Source organism: Humulus lupulus, chromosome 1 (genome assembly GCF_963169125.1).
Source record: "Humulus lupulus chromosome 1, drHumLupu1.1, whole genome shotgun sequence".
NCBI lineage: Eukaryota > Viridiplantae > Streptophyta > Magnoliopsida > Rosales > Cannabaceae > Humulus > Humulus lupulus.
The window spans coordinates 22,138,556-22,157,604 of NC_084793.1; the positions used below are offsets into that span (position 1 = coordinate 22,138,556).

The 19,049-nt window shown below is 36.5% G+C and overlaps 2 protein-coding genes across 2 annotated transcripts; one reads left to right on the plus strand and one right to left on the minus strand.

Moving 5' to 3' along the window:
• The first annotated feature begins 4,640 nt into the window (after positions 1-4,640).
• LOC133788937 (squalene monooxygenase SE1-like) lies at positions 4,641-7,072 on the plus strand. Its single transcript, XM_062226611.1, has 8 exons — positions 4,641-4,944; positions 5,056-5,167; positions 5,266-5,440; positions 5,531-5,699; positions 5,790-6,008; positions 6,107-6,382; positions 6,480-6,758; positions 6,862-7,072. Exons 1-8 carry the CDS (start codon positions 4,732-4,734, stop codon positions 6,967-6,969), a joined length of 1,551 nt encoding a protein of 516 aa, XP_062082595.1. The 5' UTR covers positions 4,641-4,731; the 3' UTR covers positions 6,970-7,072.
• Positions 7,070-8,995, minus strand: LOC133788930 (protein NRT1/ PTR FAMILY 5.10-like). Its single transcript, XM_062226599.1, has one exon. It carries the CDS (start codon positions 8,861-8,863, stop codon positions 7,145-7,147), a length of 1,719 nt encoding a protein of 572 aa, XP_062082583.1. The 5' UTR covers positions 8,864-8,995; the 3' UTR covers positions 7,070-7,144.
• Between the last annotated feature and the right edge of the window lie 10,054 nt (positions 8,996-19,049).

The following is a 19,049-nucleotide window of genomic DNA, read 5'->3' on the forward strand; positions in this document are numbered from 1 at the left end:
TAAAGCTCATCTATTTTTGGTTCTTTAGAAAAATGGCATTTTGACCATACACCAAAATAACTAGGTTAATATTTATAATAAGATTTGATTTTTCAAAATCATATTTTATTATTAATATTTTAGATTTATTTTGTAAACCACAAATTGTTGTTTAATTTCTTTTTAGTCATTTTCTCCCTCTATAAATGGGGACTCTCATTTCACATTTTGTATGTAATTTTTAGGTAGCAAAACTCTACCAAATTTTAGTCTCATTTCTCATATTTTCTCTCTAGAATTTCATGAGAATGTCTAGCATAATAGGCTAACCTTCTTAGGAAGGTTAGGATGATCCTATGTGCACTATGACTTTGTTTGATATTTTTTATTCACCATGTGCTTAAAGTTTATATATTTTAGTGATTTATTTTCTTTCATCTCTACTTTTTCATCTTGTTATCTATATTTATGTTTACTAATAGTATATAGATTTTGTCATGCACTTTCTTTGTATTATCAAATTAGTGAAAATAATATAGATAATATCTTTATCATTTCTCCATCTCATTCATATATATTTACTTTTGCTAAAATCTATATAGAATTAGTCATGCTCTTTCTATGTATTTTATAAATAGTAAAAGTAATATTTGTGTTAGGTTTTATGTTCAATCTTTTATTGCATTATTGCCAATGGTATAATGTCATTTTTAGATTTCTCATAAGATTTATCTCATCTTTCCATGGTAAAGAATAATAATCACTTGAATACATTTTTGTAAAACATATTTGTGCTTCAATGTTAAATCTTCCAAATGAATAGTTGGGATGTGAACTTCTCATTTGTGTAATTTTTGTGAATCAAATATCCAAATAAATAAGTATGCATATTGGTAACTCTTGATCCTTCATACTTGTTACCTATTGTTACATCACACTTTATTCTATCTTTATTTCTAATATTTAAATCTCCAAAAAAAAAAATCACTTGTTCTATTTTCTTCATATTATTAACCTCTTAACTTTATTTATTGATTAACTTTATTTCTTTGCCTCCTTGTGGAATCGACCGTCCATCTATACTACGACTACCGCTAAGTGGAAGTCACGTTTGGGCGTTAAACACCCATCAATCTCTCATATGTTTAAGGCTAGTGGGTTACCTAGCAGCCACTCTTCTGTTTAAATTGGTGACTCGCTTGTCAATCACTCAGTATGGTTTTCTAGAACCTCAAAGTGATATTCACTCATATGTTCAGGGCTATAAGCTCTGTATGATCATTTTGATCATCATATGCATGGCTTTGGGTGCTGAGCCCCGTAGTGACTTGTTTGTTGGTCACTCAATATGGTTTACCAGAACCTCAAGTGTCGAATCACTCATCTGGTTAGGATTGACTTGGTAGTCATCCAATCAGAAGGGCAGGATTTCTTATCCTGGATACCCCAGCATTGTTTGAATTCATTTGCATGCTTAAATAAAGTTATGTTTTCTAGGCATGCCAGATATGGTTTGGTATCATGATATGACTGTTCTTGAGCATATTGAGTTTTCTTGCTGGGCTTTGGCTCACGGGTGCTATGTGGTGCAGGTAAAGGCAAAAGAAAGTTGGACCATCATTGAGTTGGAGAGCTTAGGTGACGATGTGTACATATGCAGCTGCTCGTCCGCCATGGCCGAGGTTTGAAGGAAAGGAACTACGGCTAAACCCTGTTTTGCCGCCTAGATCGGATGGTTGTAAATTATATTTTTGAGATCCCAATGTATACAGTAAACGTTCTAGTGAAACGTTATATCTTAACCGAAATTTTTAATCCCTAAACCGCTATTCATACTTAGTTACACGTTTATGGCCAAATGACCCGATTAGCGAGTTTAGCACTGTTTGCAATGTGCACCGTAACGGACCCTGGAGTTGGGGCGTTACAGATTTTATCTTGGTAAAGTATTGGCTGATCGTCATGTCGCGTTGTGTGATAGAGATAAGCTCGTTCTCTAGAAGTTGTAATCTCACATCATTCTTCTTTGTGAATAATGATGCAAAAGTATCCCATGCTTCCTTCGGTGTCTTTGATTCCCTGATGTGCTCCAACATTTCATCTTCGACTGTGGTCCGAATAGCAAACAATGCTTTTCCAGCTTTAATCTTCCATTTCTTTAGAGCAACTACATCCTCTGGTTGTGTGACCTTGTTGCATTTAACGATCTCCCACAAGTCTTTGCCTTGGAGATATACCTCCATATGCAACAACCACATGTTGTAATTTTGACAGTTAAGTTTCTTAATTCCACAGACCACTTGAAGGTCACCCATCATGGCTTGGCAAAAATTCTATCTTTTCCAAGCAAGCTTGATTTTGACAACAAACTTTGTAGTACTAAACCACACACGATCTCTCAAAGAAACTTAACAAACGACTCTATGAAAACTCTTTTAATGACAATCTCAAGAAATCTTTTCTGATGTGGAAGTTCAATCAAAGCTGCAACTACAGAGCATACTTAGAATTTCAAAAGATCTCATAACCTTAGCTCTTGATACCAATTGTTGAACACCACAACACGTGAAAACGTAATTACTTTATTATTACAAAAGTAATTACACCAAGACTTGAATACAATATTTTATCACAACACACTCTAAACACTCACACACTTTTTTTTGGAGCACTCACTTAATAACTTATATCATACTCTTTTTAGACACACTTATATAGTACTCACTTAGACTCACACTTTTGGGACACTCTTTTAAACACACGTTGCTACAAACTTGGACACACTTGCAAGGGACCCAAGGTCCCTATTTATAGTACTCCAAAGTCAGTTGCCACAACCGACTTGTATTAGCAAGAGTATTTTAGCTTAATCCATTTGTTTTTTAAACTAGAAAATTCTTAATGGGCTTGGGCCTATTGTTAGATTATACAAGTTATTCTCTAGAAAACTCTAGAGAACTAGAGTCGGTGTTGACTCTTAACAAGGCCTGCACTCATATTTATTCAAACATGTATACAATGTTTTGGGATTGGGGGCATGGTGCAAAATGACCCTTAATGTTGTGTGAAAGTAAGTAAATGTCCATATTTTTAATTTTGTAGTAAAATAGCCTAATCATCTATTTAATATCACATATTACCCAATACACCCTTTAACAAATTACTATTTTATTCTAAATATTTTAATATTATGGTATATGTATATTAGTGTTGTTTAATTAGTTTTTATTTTAAAGTTATTTTGATTTTTTTTCGTTTTTTATGGGTTGTTGAATGATATACCATACCACAAAATATATATACTGAGTTGAAAAATAATATACCATCAAAACTTACAAAATTATTACTCAAAAATGTATATACTATGCTAACAAAGTTATATACTACCATTAAAATGTATATACCATGATACAAAATTATATACTACCACTATGTATAATAAAATAGAAATTAAATATCACAAAAAAAATTATATATCATACCACAAAAAACATATACACTAATTAGAAAATAATATACCAACAACCTATAAAAAACTTAAAAAATCAATATAACTTTAAAATAAAAACTAATTAAACAAAACTAATATACATATACCACTATATTAAAGTCATACAGTCCTAAATAAATAAATAAATTATAAAAAAATAGCAATTTAGGTAATCAACAATGTAAAATTGTCATTTATCTACAATTTTAAAAATGAGGACATTAGCTTGTTGATGACTTTATTTTGGGCAATTTCCTATAATTTCTCTTTGGGATTGTACTAGATGGGTATTTTATTAACAAATCAAATAAATTCACTGATATTGTCTATTCAACCTAAGAGCATATACAACTAAATCATGAACAATACTATTGAACTATGTTAATTTGTGAAAAAAGAATTATTGAAACTATTGTTTTTATTTGTCAAATTTGATGAGTGGATATGGGCATATTTTGTTATGTGTGTTTCTTTTATAATTTTATATGGAGTGTAATTTTTTTTTAAATATATTCGAATGTAAGCGTCAGTGTGTTTTGTTGTTATTATTATTATTATTATTATTTTGGGTTATTTTATAAATAATTTAGAGAACTACTTGTGACCCCCTGTTTATCACCCATAGTTTTTTTTTTTTAAAAAAACCTTGAATATTATACTTTGACCTTGATGGAATTTTACTAGTAATTTCCACAAAGTCATCTAATCTAATCTCCATTTGTGCCAACCCTTCCCTGACCAATACAGTTTTTTTGGAGAGACCATTTATCTAAATTAATCACCCAATTGGCAAATATATATATATATATATATGTATATATATATAAATAAACTAAAATCAATTTATTGTTAATTAACACACCATAGTACTGCAGCATATTTTTATGTAGACTTCACGTTATTAGTTATGGCTGTATTAATCATGATTTTGACGATAGTGTCCATAACAATATTATTTTAATTAAAAAAAGCAAATAATTGTGAGTTTTATATAGGTATTATAATTGTGATGTTATCTAAAATTTTCAAGCCCTTCAAAATATTAATAAAAATTAAAATTCCAAAAAGATCATATAGTGGCGGGCGCACGGCATCAAATAGTCAAGACATGTCTCGATGTTCTCTATATAAAGGCTTCAAGTTTGAGTTGCAACTCGGGATACTACTGAGTCACACGTGTGGTGAAACTCACTGAGTTCGCCATTAAGTATTTCTCCTTCTTTTTCTTTCTTCACCAGTTTATAATAATAATTATAGAGAAAATGGACAAGTATTATTATTACCAGTATATATCAATATTGATTGCAACTATAGCTTTTATGGTGTGGTTTGTTTGGAGGTATAGTTCATCGAGGAACAGCATTTGTTCCCATAACAATCCAAAATGTCAGCCGGCAACGGCCGCCGGAAGTACGGACATCATCGTTGTCGGAGCCGGTGTTGCTGGTTCCTCCCTCGCTTACGCTCTCGCCAAGGTAATATTTAAAGATCTCTTTTCTTTTACTTTCATTATAATGAATGAACCATAGTTATATCTTATATATATATATATATATTGTCATGAATATTTAAACTTGTTATTATAGGACGGAAGACAAGTGCATGTAATTGAAAGGGACTTAACAGAACCAGACAGAATCGTTGGTGAACTGCTACAACCAGGGGGCTATCTTAAGTTACTCGACCTGGGTCTTGAAGGTATTAGGCTACTCATAATACTAAATCTTTGTTATATACATTTCTTGTTCTTTCTTTTTGCTAATATGTTATATATGTATCTTTTTTTCGTTTTAAAGATTGTGTGAGTGAGATTGATGCTCAGAAAGTGTTTGGATATGCTCTATACAAGGAAGGAAAAAGCTCCAAGCTTCCTTATCCGTTGGAAAATTTCCATCCAGATGTGGCCGGGAGAAGCTTTCACCATGGTCGATTCATTCAGAAGTTGCGGGAAAAAGTTGCTTTTTTACCAAAGTACATTCATATCCTGATCAACCATTAAATTCCTGTTCATCTTTCTTGTGAATCAAGCACTTATATTCCCTTTTTAAAAATCTTGTGTAGTGTGAAATTGGAACAAGGAACTGTGACATCTTTGTTTGAAGAGAATGGTACTGTGAAAGGGGTGCAATACAAGTCTAAAGATGGTCAAGATCTGACTGCTTTTGCTCCCCTCACAGTAGTTTGTGATGGCTGCTACTCCAACTTGCGTCGCTCTCTCTGCAATCCTAAGGTGAAGATAACATGTTCTTCTAATTCTTCTAGTTTTTATGGAAGATCTAAAGATAAACTCATCATCATTATTTTGATGAACTTTCTTCAGGTTGATGTTCCTTCTTGTTTTGTTGGTTTGGTTTTGGAGAATTGTGAGCTTCCATTCTCAAATCATGGACATGTCATTCTAGCAGATCCTTCTCCAATTTTGTTCTACCCAATCAGTAGCACTGAGATTCGTTGCTTGGTTGATATTCCTGGCCAGAAAGTGCCTTCCATTTCTACAGGTGAAATGGCCAACTACTTGAGAACAAAAGTGGCACCACAGGTACATAATTTACACTGATTATAATTTATAAGTAGTAATTTAAATGCTCCCTTGCAATTTGAAAAAACAAAACTGATAAAAGAGCTTATAAACTTCAGATTCCTCCTGAGCTTCACAATGCTTTCTTAGCTTCCATTGAGAAGGGAAACATAAAAACAATGCTTAATAGAAGCATGCCTGGTGCACCTCACCCCACTCCTGGTGCCCTTTTAATGGGAGATGCATTCAACATGAGGCATCCTTTAACTGGGGGAGGAATGACTGTTGCTCTATCGGATGTTCTTGTGCTAAGGAATCTCCTTAGACCAGTGAAAAATCTCAATGGCACATTGGCTCTTTGCAAATATCTTGAATCCTTCTATACTCTGCGCAAGGTAAGAAGGGAATCCAAATCAAGTAATCTAGTAAATTTTCGAAGTGAACAAAACATGTCAAGTAATTGTTCATAAATGTTGCATAATTGTGCTGCAGCCTTTGGCTTCCACCATAAATACATTGGCTGGTGCTCTGTACAAGGTGTTCTGCTCTTCCACTGACCTGGCAAGGATAGAAATGCGCGAAGCATGTTTTGAGTACTTGAGCCTTGGAGGCATTTTCTCAATCGGACCAGTGTCTATTCTCTCTGGTTTAAATCCTCAGCCTTTGAGTTTGGTTCTCCATTTCTTTGCAGTGGCCATCTATGGCCTTGGCCGCTTGTTGCTTCCTTTTCCTTCACCCAAGCGCATGTGGATTGGAGCTAGATTGATTTCAGTGAGCAACTTCTCTTATTTCTTTGCAAATTGCAGTCTTCTTTTCTCCATGTATATTTTAATCTGAATGAATTGTTATAATATAGTTTTTCAACCAATTGCAGGGTGCCTCAGGAATCATTTTCCCCATAATCAAAGAAGAAGGAATTAGACAAATGTTCTTCCCTCTAACCGTGCCAGCTTACCACAGAGCTCCTCCAGTAATAGTGTAACATAGTAAAGATGATGAAAAAGAGAGAAAGTTGTAATTTGCTTAGAGTTCTTTTCTCATAACTTTTCTTTTTTCTGAAGCAATAAAAACTAGTTTGTTGTACACATACTTTATTCAAATATGAAATGGGAAATACATTATCTATCTACACTTTACCAGCAAGAGAACTCTTCAGCTTAGAATACATTTCTATTATAAATGTAGGATTTTGAAAAATGCAAGAAGGTAACAAATCCTATCAGGCTTAGTCCAGAAATTAACCAGTAAAAGTAATCGAGATGAGCCCGGTTTAAGTTATTCGAAAACCAGCTATCTCGACCATCTCCACCGGTTGCATTGTCAATAACAGAGATGACAATGCCACTTAAGAAGTTCCCAATACCAGTTACACTAAGGTAAAGTGCAAGTCCTATGCTTCTCAACTCTTGAGGGACTTGTTCATAAAAGAACTCTTGCAGACCAACCAAAGTGAAAACATCAGCTAATCCAAATATCAGATATTGTGGTACCAACCGCCACACGCTCATTGGAACTGTCACACTTGGCTTGTCGACCAGGTCATACTCTTTAGCAATTTTGAGCCTTTTCATCTCAACTAAAGCTGCAACTATAGTTGATATAGCAGATAAGAGAATCCCAGTTCCTATTCTTTGTAGCATTGTGATCCCAGATGGATTTGTGGTTAGAGACTTTGCAATGGGAACAAAAATGCGGTCATACATGGGAAGAATGACCAAAATGGTAATGCCCATGAAGCATTGAAGTGAAGCAGGTGGGATTTCGAAGCCTGAGACAACTGTTCTGTCCATGGTGGCTCCTTGTTTTATATACAAAGTTGAGATTTGTGCACACACAATACCATATACCAAGCATGTCGACCATATTGGAACAAGCCTAAGTACAGCCTTCGTTTCTTCAATCTCAGCTATGCTACAAACGACCATAGCCTTATTAAGGAACTTAAACTGTTCATAGTTTTGTTCAGACAAGAAGCCATGACAATCCAAAGGAGAAGTCTTTTGCCTGTTCCTAAATGCTGCAACAAACACACTACTGATCCTCACAAAAGGACCCTTCTCATTCTTTCCAATGCTATACCTATAAGTTTTAGTTCCAGCCAAGAAAACAACCAAGGCAATTATCATGGCTATGCAAGGAATCCCAAATCCAAGAACCCAACTCAGATTATCTTGAATGTAGCTTAAGATCATTACTGTTACTGTGGCACCTGCTGATACACCAAAGTACCACCAATTAAAGAATGAACTTTTGGATTTGCATTCCTCCGGATCTTGACCATCGAATTGATCAGCTCCAAAAGCCTGCGCGCATGGCCTGTGTCCACCTTCCGCAACTGCAATAAGATATAAAGAAAAGAAGAACAACGCCGTAGTAACCATGTTGGTTTGGGAATCAAAACCATCCATCAGAGAAGGCAGAACAGCCGAGAAAGTCAACAACCCAAGTCCCAAAATGTAGAGTAGAGAAGCCATGGAAATGGTACGGTACCGGCCTAGAAAAGAATCTGCCACTGAAGCTCCCAAAAGTGGCAGCAACAACGCCGTACCACACCATGCATTGATGTTGGCCGCTGCAGCCGCCGTTGACTGCCCAAGCGGTCCGGTCAGATAGGTGACAAGGTTTGAGCTGATCCCATAGTAAGCGAACCTCTCTGCAATCTCAACACCTATAATGAAAGAAGCTGATCTCCAACGGCCAGTGTTGGATCTTGAAGCCGGGTGGCCTTTGTAGTCAACGGCACCGTCGACAGCTCTGACTAGTAGCATCGGAGTTTCGGCATCGTCGGCCATTATCAGACTCAGACTCTCAACTCTCAAGTTTGTGTAGTTGTTTTTTTTTGTTGAAAGCCATGGTGGGTGGTTGCTGATCTTCATTACTATATAGTTTATTCATTGTTTCGGTACACGTACGTTACAATTAGCTGAATGTTTTGTACGTGTCCTTTTCATATGATTTCTTTGTGTAGTAAAGCTAAATATTACTTTATTAGCAAATTTGGGACGGTATAAAAGCCGTTGAAGGTTTATCTGTCAATTCACACCAATAAAATTATTTTGATCATAAATCTAGATCAACTAATTCACTAAAAAGATGAGGAAGGTATGAAGTAAAAGATGAATTAGACTTAAGAATATTCTTAGACAAATTAGCGAGAAAAGTAGAAGCTTTAGTCATAAGCCAAACTATAAATACTCCAATACAATCAAGAAAAGATGTTTGTTATATATGTTCTAGTCCTTGACATAATGTTCAATCATGTCCTTCCTACCAAGAAGCATTTTCTGAGGAGGCCAATGCTCTTCATGCTTATGGGAAACCAAATGATAGCCTATTTTCATCCACTTATAATCCAAAAAAAAACTACCCAAACTTTTCATCGAGACAAAACCAACCTCCAATGAATCAAGGACACCAATACAACATGCAAAACCAAACGCATGCCCCACAAAATCAACCATATCCTCAACAAAGGAAATCTTCCTTAGAAGATACTTTACAACAATTTATGCAATCCACTCAACAAATCCTACAAAATCAGTCTCAATCAATTATTAAACTCGAAACACAAGTAGGACAACTCGCTACTGCTTTAGCTGATAGAGAAAAAGGAACATTCCCTAGTCAACCTATCCCAAATCCAAAAGGTCAATATGAGATAGGAAATTCTAGTCATAATGGAGAAGTCAAATCAATTTCAACTCTTAGGTCCGGAAAGAACTTTGTCAAACCCGATTACATACCCAAGGTTGAAAAAAAAAAAGAGTCAACCTTCTAGTTCTAATTCCAATGACTCTTCAAACAAGGATACTCTAATCCATCCTTTCATTTCAAAAGCCTCATTCCCACAAAGATTACTTCCAATTAAAAAAGGTGGCCAATATAATGACATCTTAGAAGTTTTTAAACAAGTTAGTATCAATATCCCCTTCTTAGATGCCATTAAACAAATTCATGCCTACTTTAAATTTTTGAATGATCTTTCTACTGTTAAAAGAAACACTAATGTTCCTAAAAAGTCATTTTTAATTGAACAAACTAGTTCCATTATTCAATATAAGAGTCTTGTTAAGTATAAAAATCATGGGTGTCCCACAATTTCATGCATTATTGGTGATCATTTTATTAACAAGGTTTTACTTGATTTTGGTGCTAGTGTGAATTTATTTCCTTATTATGTTTATAAACAACTTGGTCTTGGTGAACTAAAACCTACTTCTATAGCTCTTCAATTAGTCGATCATTCTGTGAAAATTCCTAGAGGCATTATAGAGGATGTTTTGATAAAAATTGATAAATTTTACTTTCCTCTTGACTTCATTGTTCTTGATACTCAACCTGCGGAAAATGTGCATGCTCAAATTCCTATCATTTTAGGTAGACCATTTTTAGCTACATCTAATGCAATCATTAATTGTCGTAATGGTATTTTGAAATTATCTATTGGAAATATGACTGTTGAATTGAATGTATTTAATGTTGCTAAATCTGTTGAGTATGAGGAAGTGCATGAAGTTAACATGATAGATAGTATTTGTGAAGATGATGGAAATGACTTACTTGACTTTTGTGAAAAATACTTTGGTATGAACTTGCATGTTGATGATTCTAATGATGATTTTAATTCTTTGCTAGAGTCTATACCCTTAAATGAAACTAAAGTTGAACATTTTTCACCCTTAGATCATGTTCAATTAATTTCCAAGTCTCCAAAGTTAGACCTTAAACCTTTGCCAGAAAATTTAAAATATGATTTTTTGGGAGAGTCTGAAACCTTACCTGTTATCATAACATCCGCCTTAGATAAAGAACAAGAATATAAATTGTTATATGTCCTTAGAAAACATAAAGAAGCCATAGGTTGGACCATTGGAGACATTAAAGGAATTAGCCCATCCATATGTATGTATAGAATCCATCTAGAAGAGAATGTTAAAACCTCTCGGGAATGTCAAAGAAGGCTAAATCCAAATATGAAAGAAGTAGTTAGAAAAGAGGTCATAAAATTATTAGACGTAGGTATCATTTACCCTATTTCAAATAGTCAATGGGTTAGTCCAGTTCAAGTTGTGCCTAAGAACTCTGGGATCACAGTTGTTGAAAACGAGAAAAATGAATTAATTCCTACTAGAGTACAAACAGGGTGGAGAGTGTGCATAGACTATAGAAAGCTAAATAATGTTACTAGAAAATACAATTTTCCATTACCCTTTATTGATCAAATGCTTGAACGTTTAGCTGGCCATGCATATTATTGCTTTCTTGATGGGTATTCGGGATATAACCAAATCCTCATTGCCCCAGAAGATCAAGAGAAAACTACATTTACATGCCATTTCGGGACTTTTGCCTATCGTCGCATGTCTTTTGGATTATGCAATGCACCTACGACTTTTCAAAGATATATGATTTCAATTTTCTCTAACATGGTTGAAAGATTTCTTGAAGTGTTTATGGATGACATTTCTATATTTGGTTCTTCCTTTGATGAATGCTTGCACCATCTTTCACTTGTTTTAATTCGTTGCAAAGAGAAAAACCTTGTGCTTAACTGGGAAAATTGTCATTTTATGGTTAAAAAATGAATTGTTTTAGGTCATGTAATCTCATCTGAGGGAATAGAAGTTGATAAAGCAAAAATTGATCTTATTTCAAAACTTCCCCCAACTAAAACTGTGAAAGAAATTAGATCATTCTTAGGCCATGCCAGTTTCTATAGAAGATTTATAAAAGACTTTAGCAAAATTTCTCGGCCTTTATGCCATTTACTTGGAAAAGAAAATGCTTTTATCTTTAATAATGATTGCCATGTTGCCTTTGAGAAATTGAAAAATTTGTTGACTACTGCACCCATTATTCAACCCCCTGATTGGAAAATACCTTTTGAAATAATGTGTGATGCTTCTAATTATGCTATAGGTGTTGTCTTACAACAAAGACCTAAAAAAATACCTCATGTAATTTACTATGCTAGCAAAACTTTAAATGATGCTCAATTAAATTATTCCACAACTGAGAAATAATCGCTTCCTGTTGTTTTTGCATTGGATAAATTTAGGTCTTATATGTTAGGATATAAAATTATGGTCAATTCTGATCATGCTGCATTAAAATATATATTGTCAAAAAAGGATGCTAAATCTCGTTTGATTCGTTGGATCCTGCTTTTACAAGAATTTGACTTAGAAATACGTGATAAAAAAGGGTCTGAAAATGTTGTTGCTGATCATTTGTCCAGACTAGTTGTTGAAACCATACATGATTCCACTCCTATCACTGAAATTTTTCCTGATGAACAATTGATGCATGTTTCTTCTTTTCCTTGGTATGCTGATATTGTGAATTATTTGGTCACCAAAGAAATACCATCTCATTGGTCTAAGCATGAAAAATCTAAATTTTATTCTGAGGTGAAAATTTTTATTTGGGATGATCCTTACTTGTTTAAATATTTCCCTAATCAATAATTAGAATATGCATTCCAAATTGTGACCAATAAAAAATTATATCTTTTTGTCATGATCATGCATGTGGAGGACATTTTAGTGGTAAGAAAACAACTACTAAAGTTTTACAATGTGGTTTTTATTGGCCTACTATCTTTCGTGATACATATGTGTATTGTAAAGCTTGTGAATGTTGACAAAAGTTAGGAAGTTTAACTAGACGAAACATGATGCCTTTGAATCCTATTCTTATAATTGACATAATGTTTGGGGCATTGATTTTATGGGACCATTTCCTAACTCTTTTGGTAATCTTTATATTCTTGTTGAAGTTGATTATGTGTCTAAATGGGTTGAAGCTATTGCATGCAACACTAATGACCACAAAGTTGTGCTTCAGTTTTTGAAAGAAAATATATTTTCCTGTTTTGGTTCACCATATGCTATCATTAGTGATAATGGTACACACTTTTGTAATAAGTCATTTGAACATTTGATGAAACAATATGGCATTACACATAAAGTCTCAACACCATATCACCCACAAACTAGTGGTCAAGTTGAAGTGTCTAATAGGGAAGTTAAGCATATTTTAGAAAAAACTGTTAATCCAACTAGGAAAGATTGTTCCTTAAGACTCACTGATGCATTATGGGTGTATCGTACCGCATACAAAATGCCCATTGGCATGTCACCCTACAGACTTGTGTATGGGAAGGCGTGCCACTTACCTATTGAGTTAGAACATAGAGCCTTTTGGGCAATTAAGTAGTTAAACTTTTCTTTAGACAAGGCAGGTGAGAAAAGAAAGCTTCAAGTGAATGAGCTAGACGAAATTAGGAATTATGCATATGACTATTAAAAAAAGTATAAGGATCGCATGAAATTTTATCATGACAAAAATATTTTGAGAAAAGATTTTTCTCCCGGTCAAAAAGTCCTTCTATACAACTCTTGTTTGCATCTATTCCCAGGAAAATTACGTTCTAAGTGGACCGGTCCTTATACTGTTCGAGTTGTTTTCCCAAATGGAGCTATTGAAATTGAAAATCCTAACAATGGTGATATTTGTAAAGTTAATGAACAAAAATTAAAACCATTTTTAGAATAAAAAACTGATGAAGTAGATGAGATCCTCCTTGAGGATCCTGTTTACCAAGCTCTTTGATTTCTATTGATCTTGATAACTTGTGTTTTATTTTTATTTTTTTTGTTCTATGTGTGATTTAATTTTTTTTTGTATCTTTTACTCTCTTGGCGATGCACCGTATCGAGGTATGACTATTCTAAATTCTAACTTCTTTTACTTTTCAAATTATAATTATGTTTTAACACATTGATGACAATGTTTAAATCAAGTTTGGGGGTATTGAGTTTATATGGTTATTATCATTAGGAGAGGTATGTGTTTTATTGTGTTTATGTTTTGTATTAATTTTTTTTTAATTGTGTTTTGTGTGGTTTGTTTGAAAAGGAAAATTTTATTATTTTTGTTTTGTGTTGTTTTTCTTCCAAAAAAAATTGGTGATAATTTTTCATTTTCAATGATAAAAATCTTGATTGAGTTTTAGTTTAGTTCTCTTAAAAATATGAATAATTTCTAAGCTTTGTTTTTAATTATATGGTCAATTTTGCTTATAACAAAAACTACATTTTTCATAACAATAACACTTTTACTTCCTATAAGTTTAAGAGAAAAATAATTTTTGAAAACCTATTTTTCTTTTAAAGCAAAATTGAAAATTTAATTAATTACATAAGCTTAATTTTTATTCATAATTTTTTAGAATTATTTTCATTGTGAAATTTTTGAGAAAATCTTTTTTTTTATCACCAATAAAAAATTGGGTGTTTTAAATTTTCTTTTGCTTGAGGACTAGCAAAACTTTAAGTTTAGGGGTGTGATAACTCTAAAAAATAGAGTTATTTTACCACATTCTTTATGTTAATTGTTGCTTAGTGTTACACCCAGATTTTGAGACAAGAGGTTAAGACCCTGAAAACTGGGCTCGTCGGGTGTGAGCTCGAAATGTATGAAAACATCATATGGTCCAGCCGTAAAATCTCTGAAGTAAAACAATGACCTCAAAGATGCGTAACCTCGGGATATTTTCTGAGTTCAAAATGGCATGACACTGGGATACATCTGTTACCAAATGTCTTCAGATAAAACAGTCCGAGCTTGGGAAGCGCAATCTCGGGCGTGATAGCTTCGACAGTATCTATCTACTCCGAGCATGTCCTGAAGTTGGGTGACAAATTCGTAACAGTTCCATAAGTCTTGATAGTCACAATGCCAATTGTTGATCTCGAAGGCCTGATGAGTCACCTGGGATAGCCTGTTACGTGTGAACATATTTATTGTTTTGTAATCCCAATATTTAAGGAATACCATTTAGTCTGTTATTTGTTCCCGATTCTTATGAGACGTTTCCATGTATATAGGAGATATTGCATTTAATGTCATTATTTGAATTGATATACAGAATATCTTCCCAAAATATGTGGGAATGAACTCTGTAACCTTCCCTATAAATAGAGGAGGAATGACCACTTGTAAAGGATTGATTCTTGATTTCTTGAGAGAAAGCTCTGGGTAATTCATCTCTGAAGAATTTCCAAAAAACTCTAAGCCTTAATAATATAGACTCATGGACTAGGCAAAATTAACTGCTGAACCACGTAAAAATCTTCTTGTTTTTCTTCATTATTCATTCGCTTCATAGTTTACATTGTTTAATTGCTCTACGATTTAAAGATAAGAGGTTATGACCCCGAAAGCTAGGCTCGTCAAGTGTGAGCTCGAAATGTATGAAAACATTGTATGGTCCAGCTGTAAAATCTCTGAAGTAAAACAACGACCTCAAAGATGTGTAACCTCGAGATATTTTCTGAGTTCGGAATGGCCCGACATTGGGATATATCTTTTACCAATTGTCTTCAGACAAGACAATCCAAACTTGGGAAGTGCACGCTCGGGTGTGACAGCCTCGATAGTACCTACCTATCCCAAGCATGGCCTGAAGTTGGGTGAAAATTTCATGACAGTTCCGTAAGTCTTGACAATCACAATGCCGATTACTGATCTTGAAGACTTGATGAGTAACCTGGGATAGCCCAGAATGGCTACCGAGGCCCAGGCGGCTCAGATCCCACCTCTGCCAGAGGCCCAAGCTCCGCCTCTATGAGACGTTCATGTTCCACCACACAGGCCTCGTGGGCGACCGCGCAAAAATGCTACCACCCGAAGAACGGAGCAACCTCCGCCACCAGCAGAACAATCTGTTCCCTCAAGGCCCTAGAGAATTACCCGGGGTGGAGCTCCTGCCAACTCAACTGCGGAGGTACCGGCTGAGAAAGGGGATAACCGAGCCCCCATGGAGGCTCGGACCCAAAATCCTGGTAACGCACAGAACGTTCTTGAACCGGTTCGAGCAAACTCGGGACCTTCTAGGCCTCGTAATGGATGGCAGCCACAATCACCCATAAGGCACCCACCATCGCCGATAAGATATCCCTCACCAACTCGAAGAAACATGCAACCGACTCGGGGTGATAGGGAAAGGCGAACTAGGAAAAGACATGGGAATGGGGAGACTGCTAGGGAGCGTAGAGGTACCCAACCCACGGGAAGCCAAATGTCTCGGTCTCATACTATTGAGACGAGGCAACCAGCAAGGAACCCATCTCGAAACAACCGCGCGGCGATCCATGTCAGTGAAGGCTCGGGAGACACTAGATCGGTCAGTATGTATGACTAGGGACGCAGAAATACTGGGAATCGAAGGGATCACCCAGATTTACGAGAACACCTTAACCATAATTAGGGTAATGATAACCCCTCGAATCCAGATCTGAGGGATCACCTCAATGGACGCAAGAATCCTATGCGGAGGCACGAAACTGGGGTAGTGATCAACGATAACCAATTTCAAGTTAGACCCCCCATGGATCCAGTCCAAGAAAGGATTTAACAACTGGAAAGAGCATTCAGGCACTTTCAGAATGAACGAGGTCGAGATCGGGACGAAGAGTTCGACGAGGAACTCAAGCCCTTCGCTCCTCATATTTCCAGCAACCCGTTTCCTCAGGGATTCTGAATTCCTCATGTCCCACCATTTGATGGGAATTCCAATCCATACAGTCATTTAAGTACGTTCAATACAATTATGAGAGCGAGTAATGTGGGCTACAAGCTCAGATGCATGCTATTTCCAGCCTCGCTCACAGGACCAGCAAAAAACTGGTTTGAAAAATATAAGAGGCATTCAATTGCTTCTTGGGATCAATTGTCTAGAGATTTCAAGAAGCAATTCAAAGTCATGGTCAGAATAAGGCCTGAGGCGTCTGCCTTGACCAATGTCCGACAACAATCGAATGAAACATTGAAAAGTTACCTTACAAGGTTTAATTTGTAAGTCGCCCGAGCTCGTGACGTAGACGACAGCGGCCATTTAATGGTTGTCCGAGCCGGAGTAATGCCTAGAAGCCCTCTTTGGGAAGATATGCAGAGGAAACCCGTGAGGTCCTTAACCGAGTTCAATCGACGAGCTCAGAGGTTTGTTAATGTAGAAGAGGCGAGGTCAGCATTGAATATGGCCTCTCAGCCCATAACTACAACAACAAACGCAAACTCTGCCTCGACCTCGGCGGATCCTACGGCCTCAAAACCCTCTGTGGACAACCCTTCCAAAAGAAAGAAAAATGAAGGTAATAATCCCAAGGTGGAAGGGGGAAAGAAAAAGAAAGGGGAAAGATATTTTTCCGTGTACAAGGTATATACCGAGCTCAATGAGTCTCGGGAGAATATCTACCTGACTAATGAAAACCAGGTCCCTTTCAGGCATCCGGACCCCATGAGGAATCAGAAAGCGAAGAGAGACTCCAACAAATACTGCAGATTCCATAGAGATATCGGACATACAACCGATGAATGTGGGCAACTAAAGGACGAGATCAAAGGCCTGATCTCGAGAGGGTATTTCAGGCAATATATAAGGAACCAAAACCCCAATCAGGCTTCTACCAGCCAGAGGGCAGCAACAGCACCGCCTGCCCAAAACAGCAACTCCCGAACAAGGGAGGACGAGCGACCCCCTCCGATTGATGGAGAAAATGTCGTAACCATCTCGGGGGGAACCCATATTGCAGGATCGGGTAGGAACGCCCAAAAATGATACGTGAATGAGCTGAAAACTGGTGACGGGTCCCCTTACGAACCCGACCCCAGAGCTCCAAAACAGCAGAGGGTTGAATCTCAACCTATAACTTTTACTGAGGACGATGTGTCTCATGTGCAATTTCCTCACAACGACCCACTGGTCATCACCCTTCAGCTCGCGAACAAGAGGGTTCACTAATTCCTAGTTGATAACGAGAGCTCAGTGAATATCCTCTATAAGGCCACCTTAGAAAAGATGGGACTCACGATTCATGACCTAAAGGCCTGTGCAACGACATTATACGACTTTTCAGGAGAAGGGATTGCCTGTATGGGATCCATCGAACTCCCTGTAACTTTGGGAGACTTCCCAGTCTCGACAACCAAGATGATGGAATTCGTAGTAGTGGATCTACCATTGGCCTACAATGTACTACTCGGGAGACCCGCCCTAGTAGGGCTGTGGGCAGTTTCGTCTATGAGGCATTTGGCCATCAAGTTCCAGACTTCTAGTGGCATTGGGACATTGAAAGGAGACCAGCTCGCAGGAAGGGAATGCTATAGCATTTCCATTAGAGGAAAGAAACAGAGAAGTGCACAAACACTTGTCATAATTCAGAATAAGGATGGGACAGTCTTCGAGATAGACGAAGAAATTGATCTAAGAATAGAGGAAAGAGCTGACCTCGAGCCCTTAGAAGAGCTCGAAGAGGTCAAGCTCAAAGAAGTAGACCCCCCCAGAACAGTAAAGGTAGGGAAAAACCTTCCGGAAGAAACCAAATAGCAATTAATTTACATTCTGAAAAAGAACCAGGATGTTTTCGCGTGGTCACATTTAGACATGGTAGGAATAAGCCTGAACGTGATAAGCCATGCTCTAAATATTGACAAGAGCTTCCCCCCAAAGCAGCAAAAGCGAAGACTCATGGATGACGACAAGAAGAAGGCCCTCAAGGAAGAGGTCGACAGGTTAAAGGCAAACCGATTCATACGAGATTCCTTCTACCCCGATTGGGTTGCCAACCCGATGCTAGTTCTGAAACCTAACGGGACATGGTGAACCTTTATTGATTACTCAGACCTAAATAAAGCTTGTCCTAAGGATTGCTTCCCCTACCCCGGATCGACCAGCTCGTAGATGCCACAGCTGGGCATGGACTTATGTCGTTCATGGACGCTTATTCTGGATATAACCAGATTGCCATGCATACCCCAGACCAAGAGCATACAAGTTTTGTGACAAATAAAGGACTATATTGCTACAATGTCATGCCATTCGGACTCGAGAATGTTGGAGCCACTTACCAACAGTTCATAAACATGATGTTTTCTGAACAGATAGGTAATAACATGGAAGTTTATGTTCATGATATGTTAGTTAAATCTAAACATAACAATAACCATGTGGACGACCTCAAAGAATGCTTCGTCGTACTTCGTAAATACAACATGAAG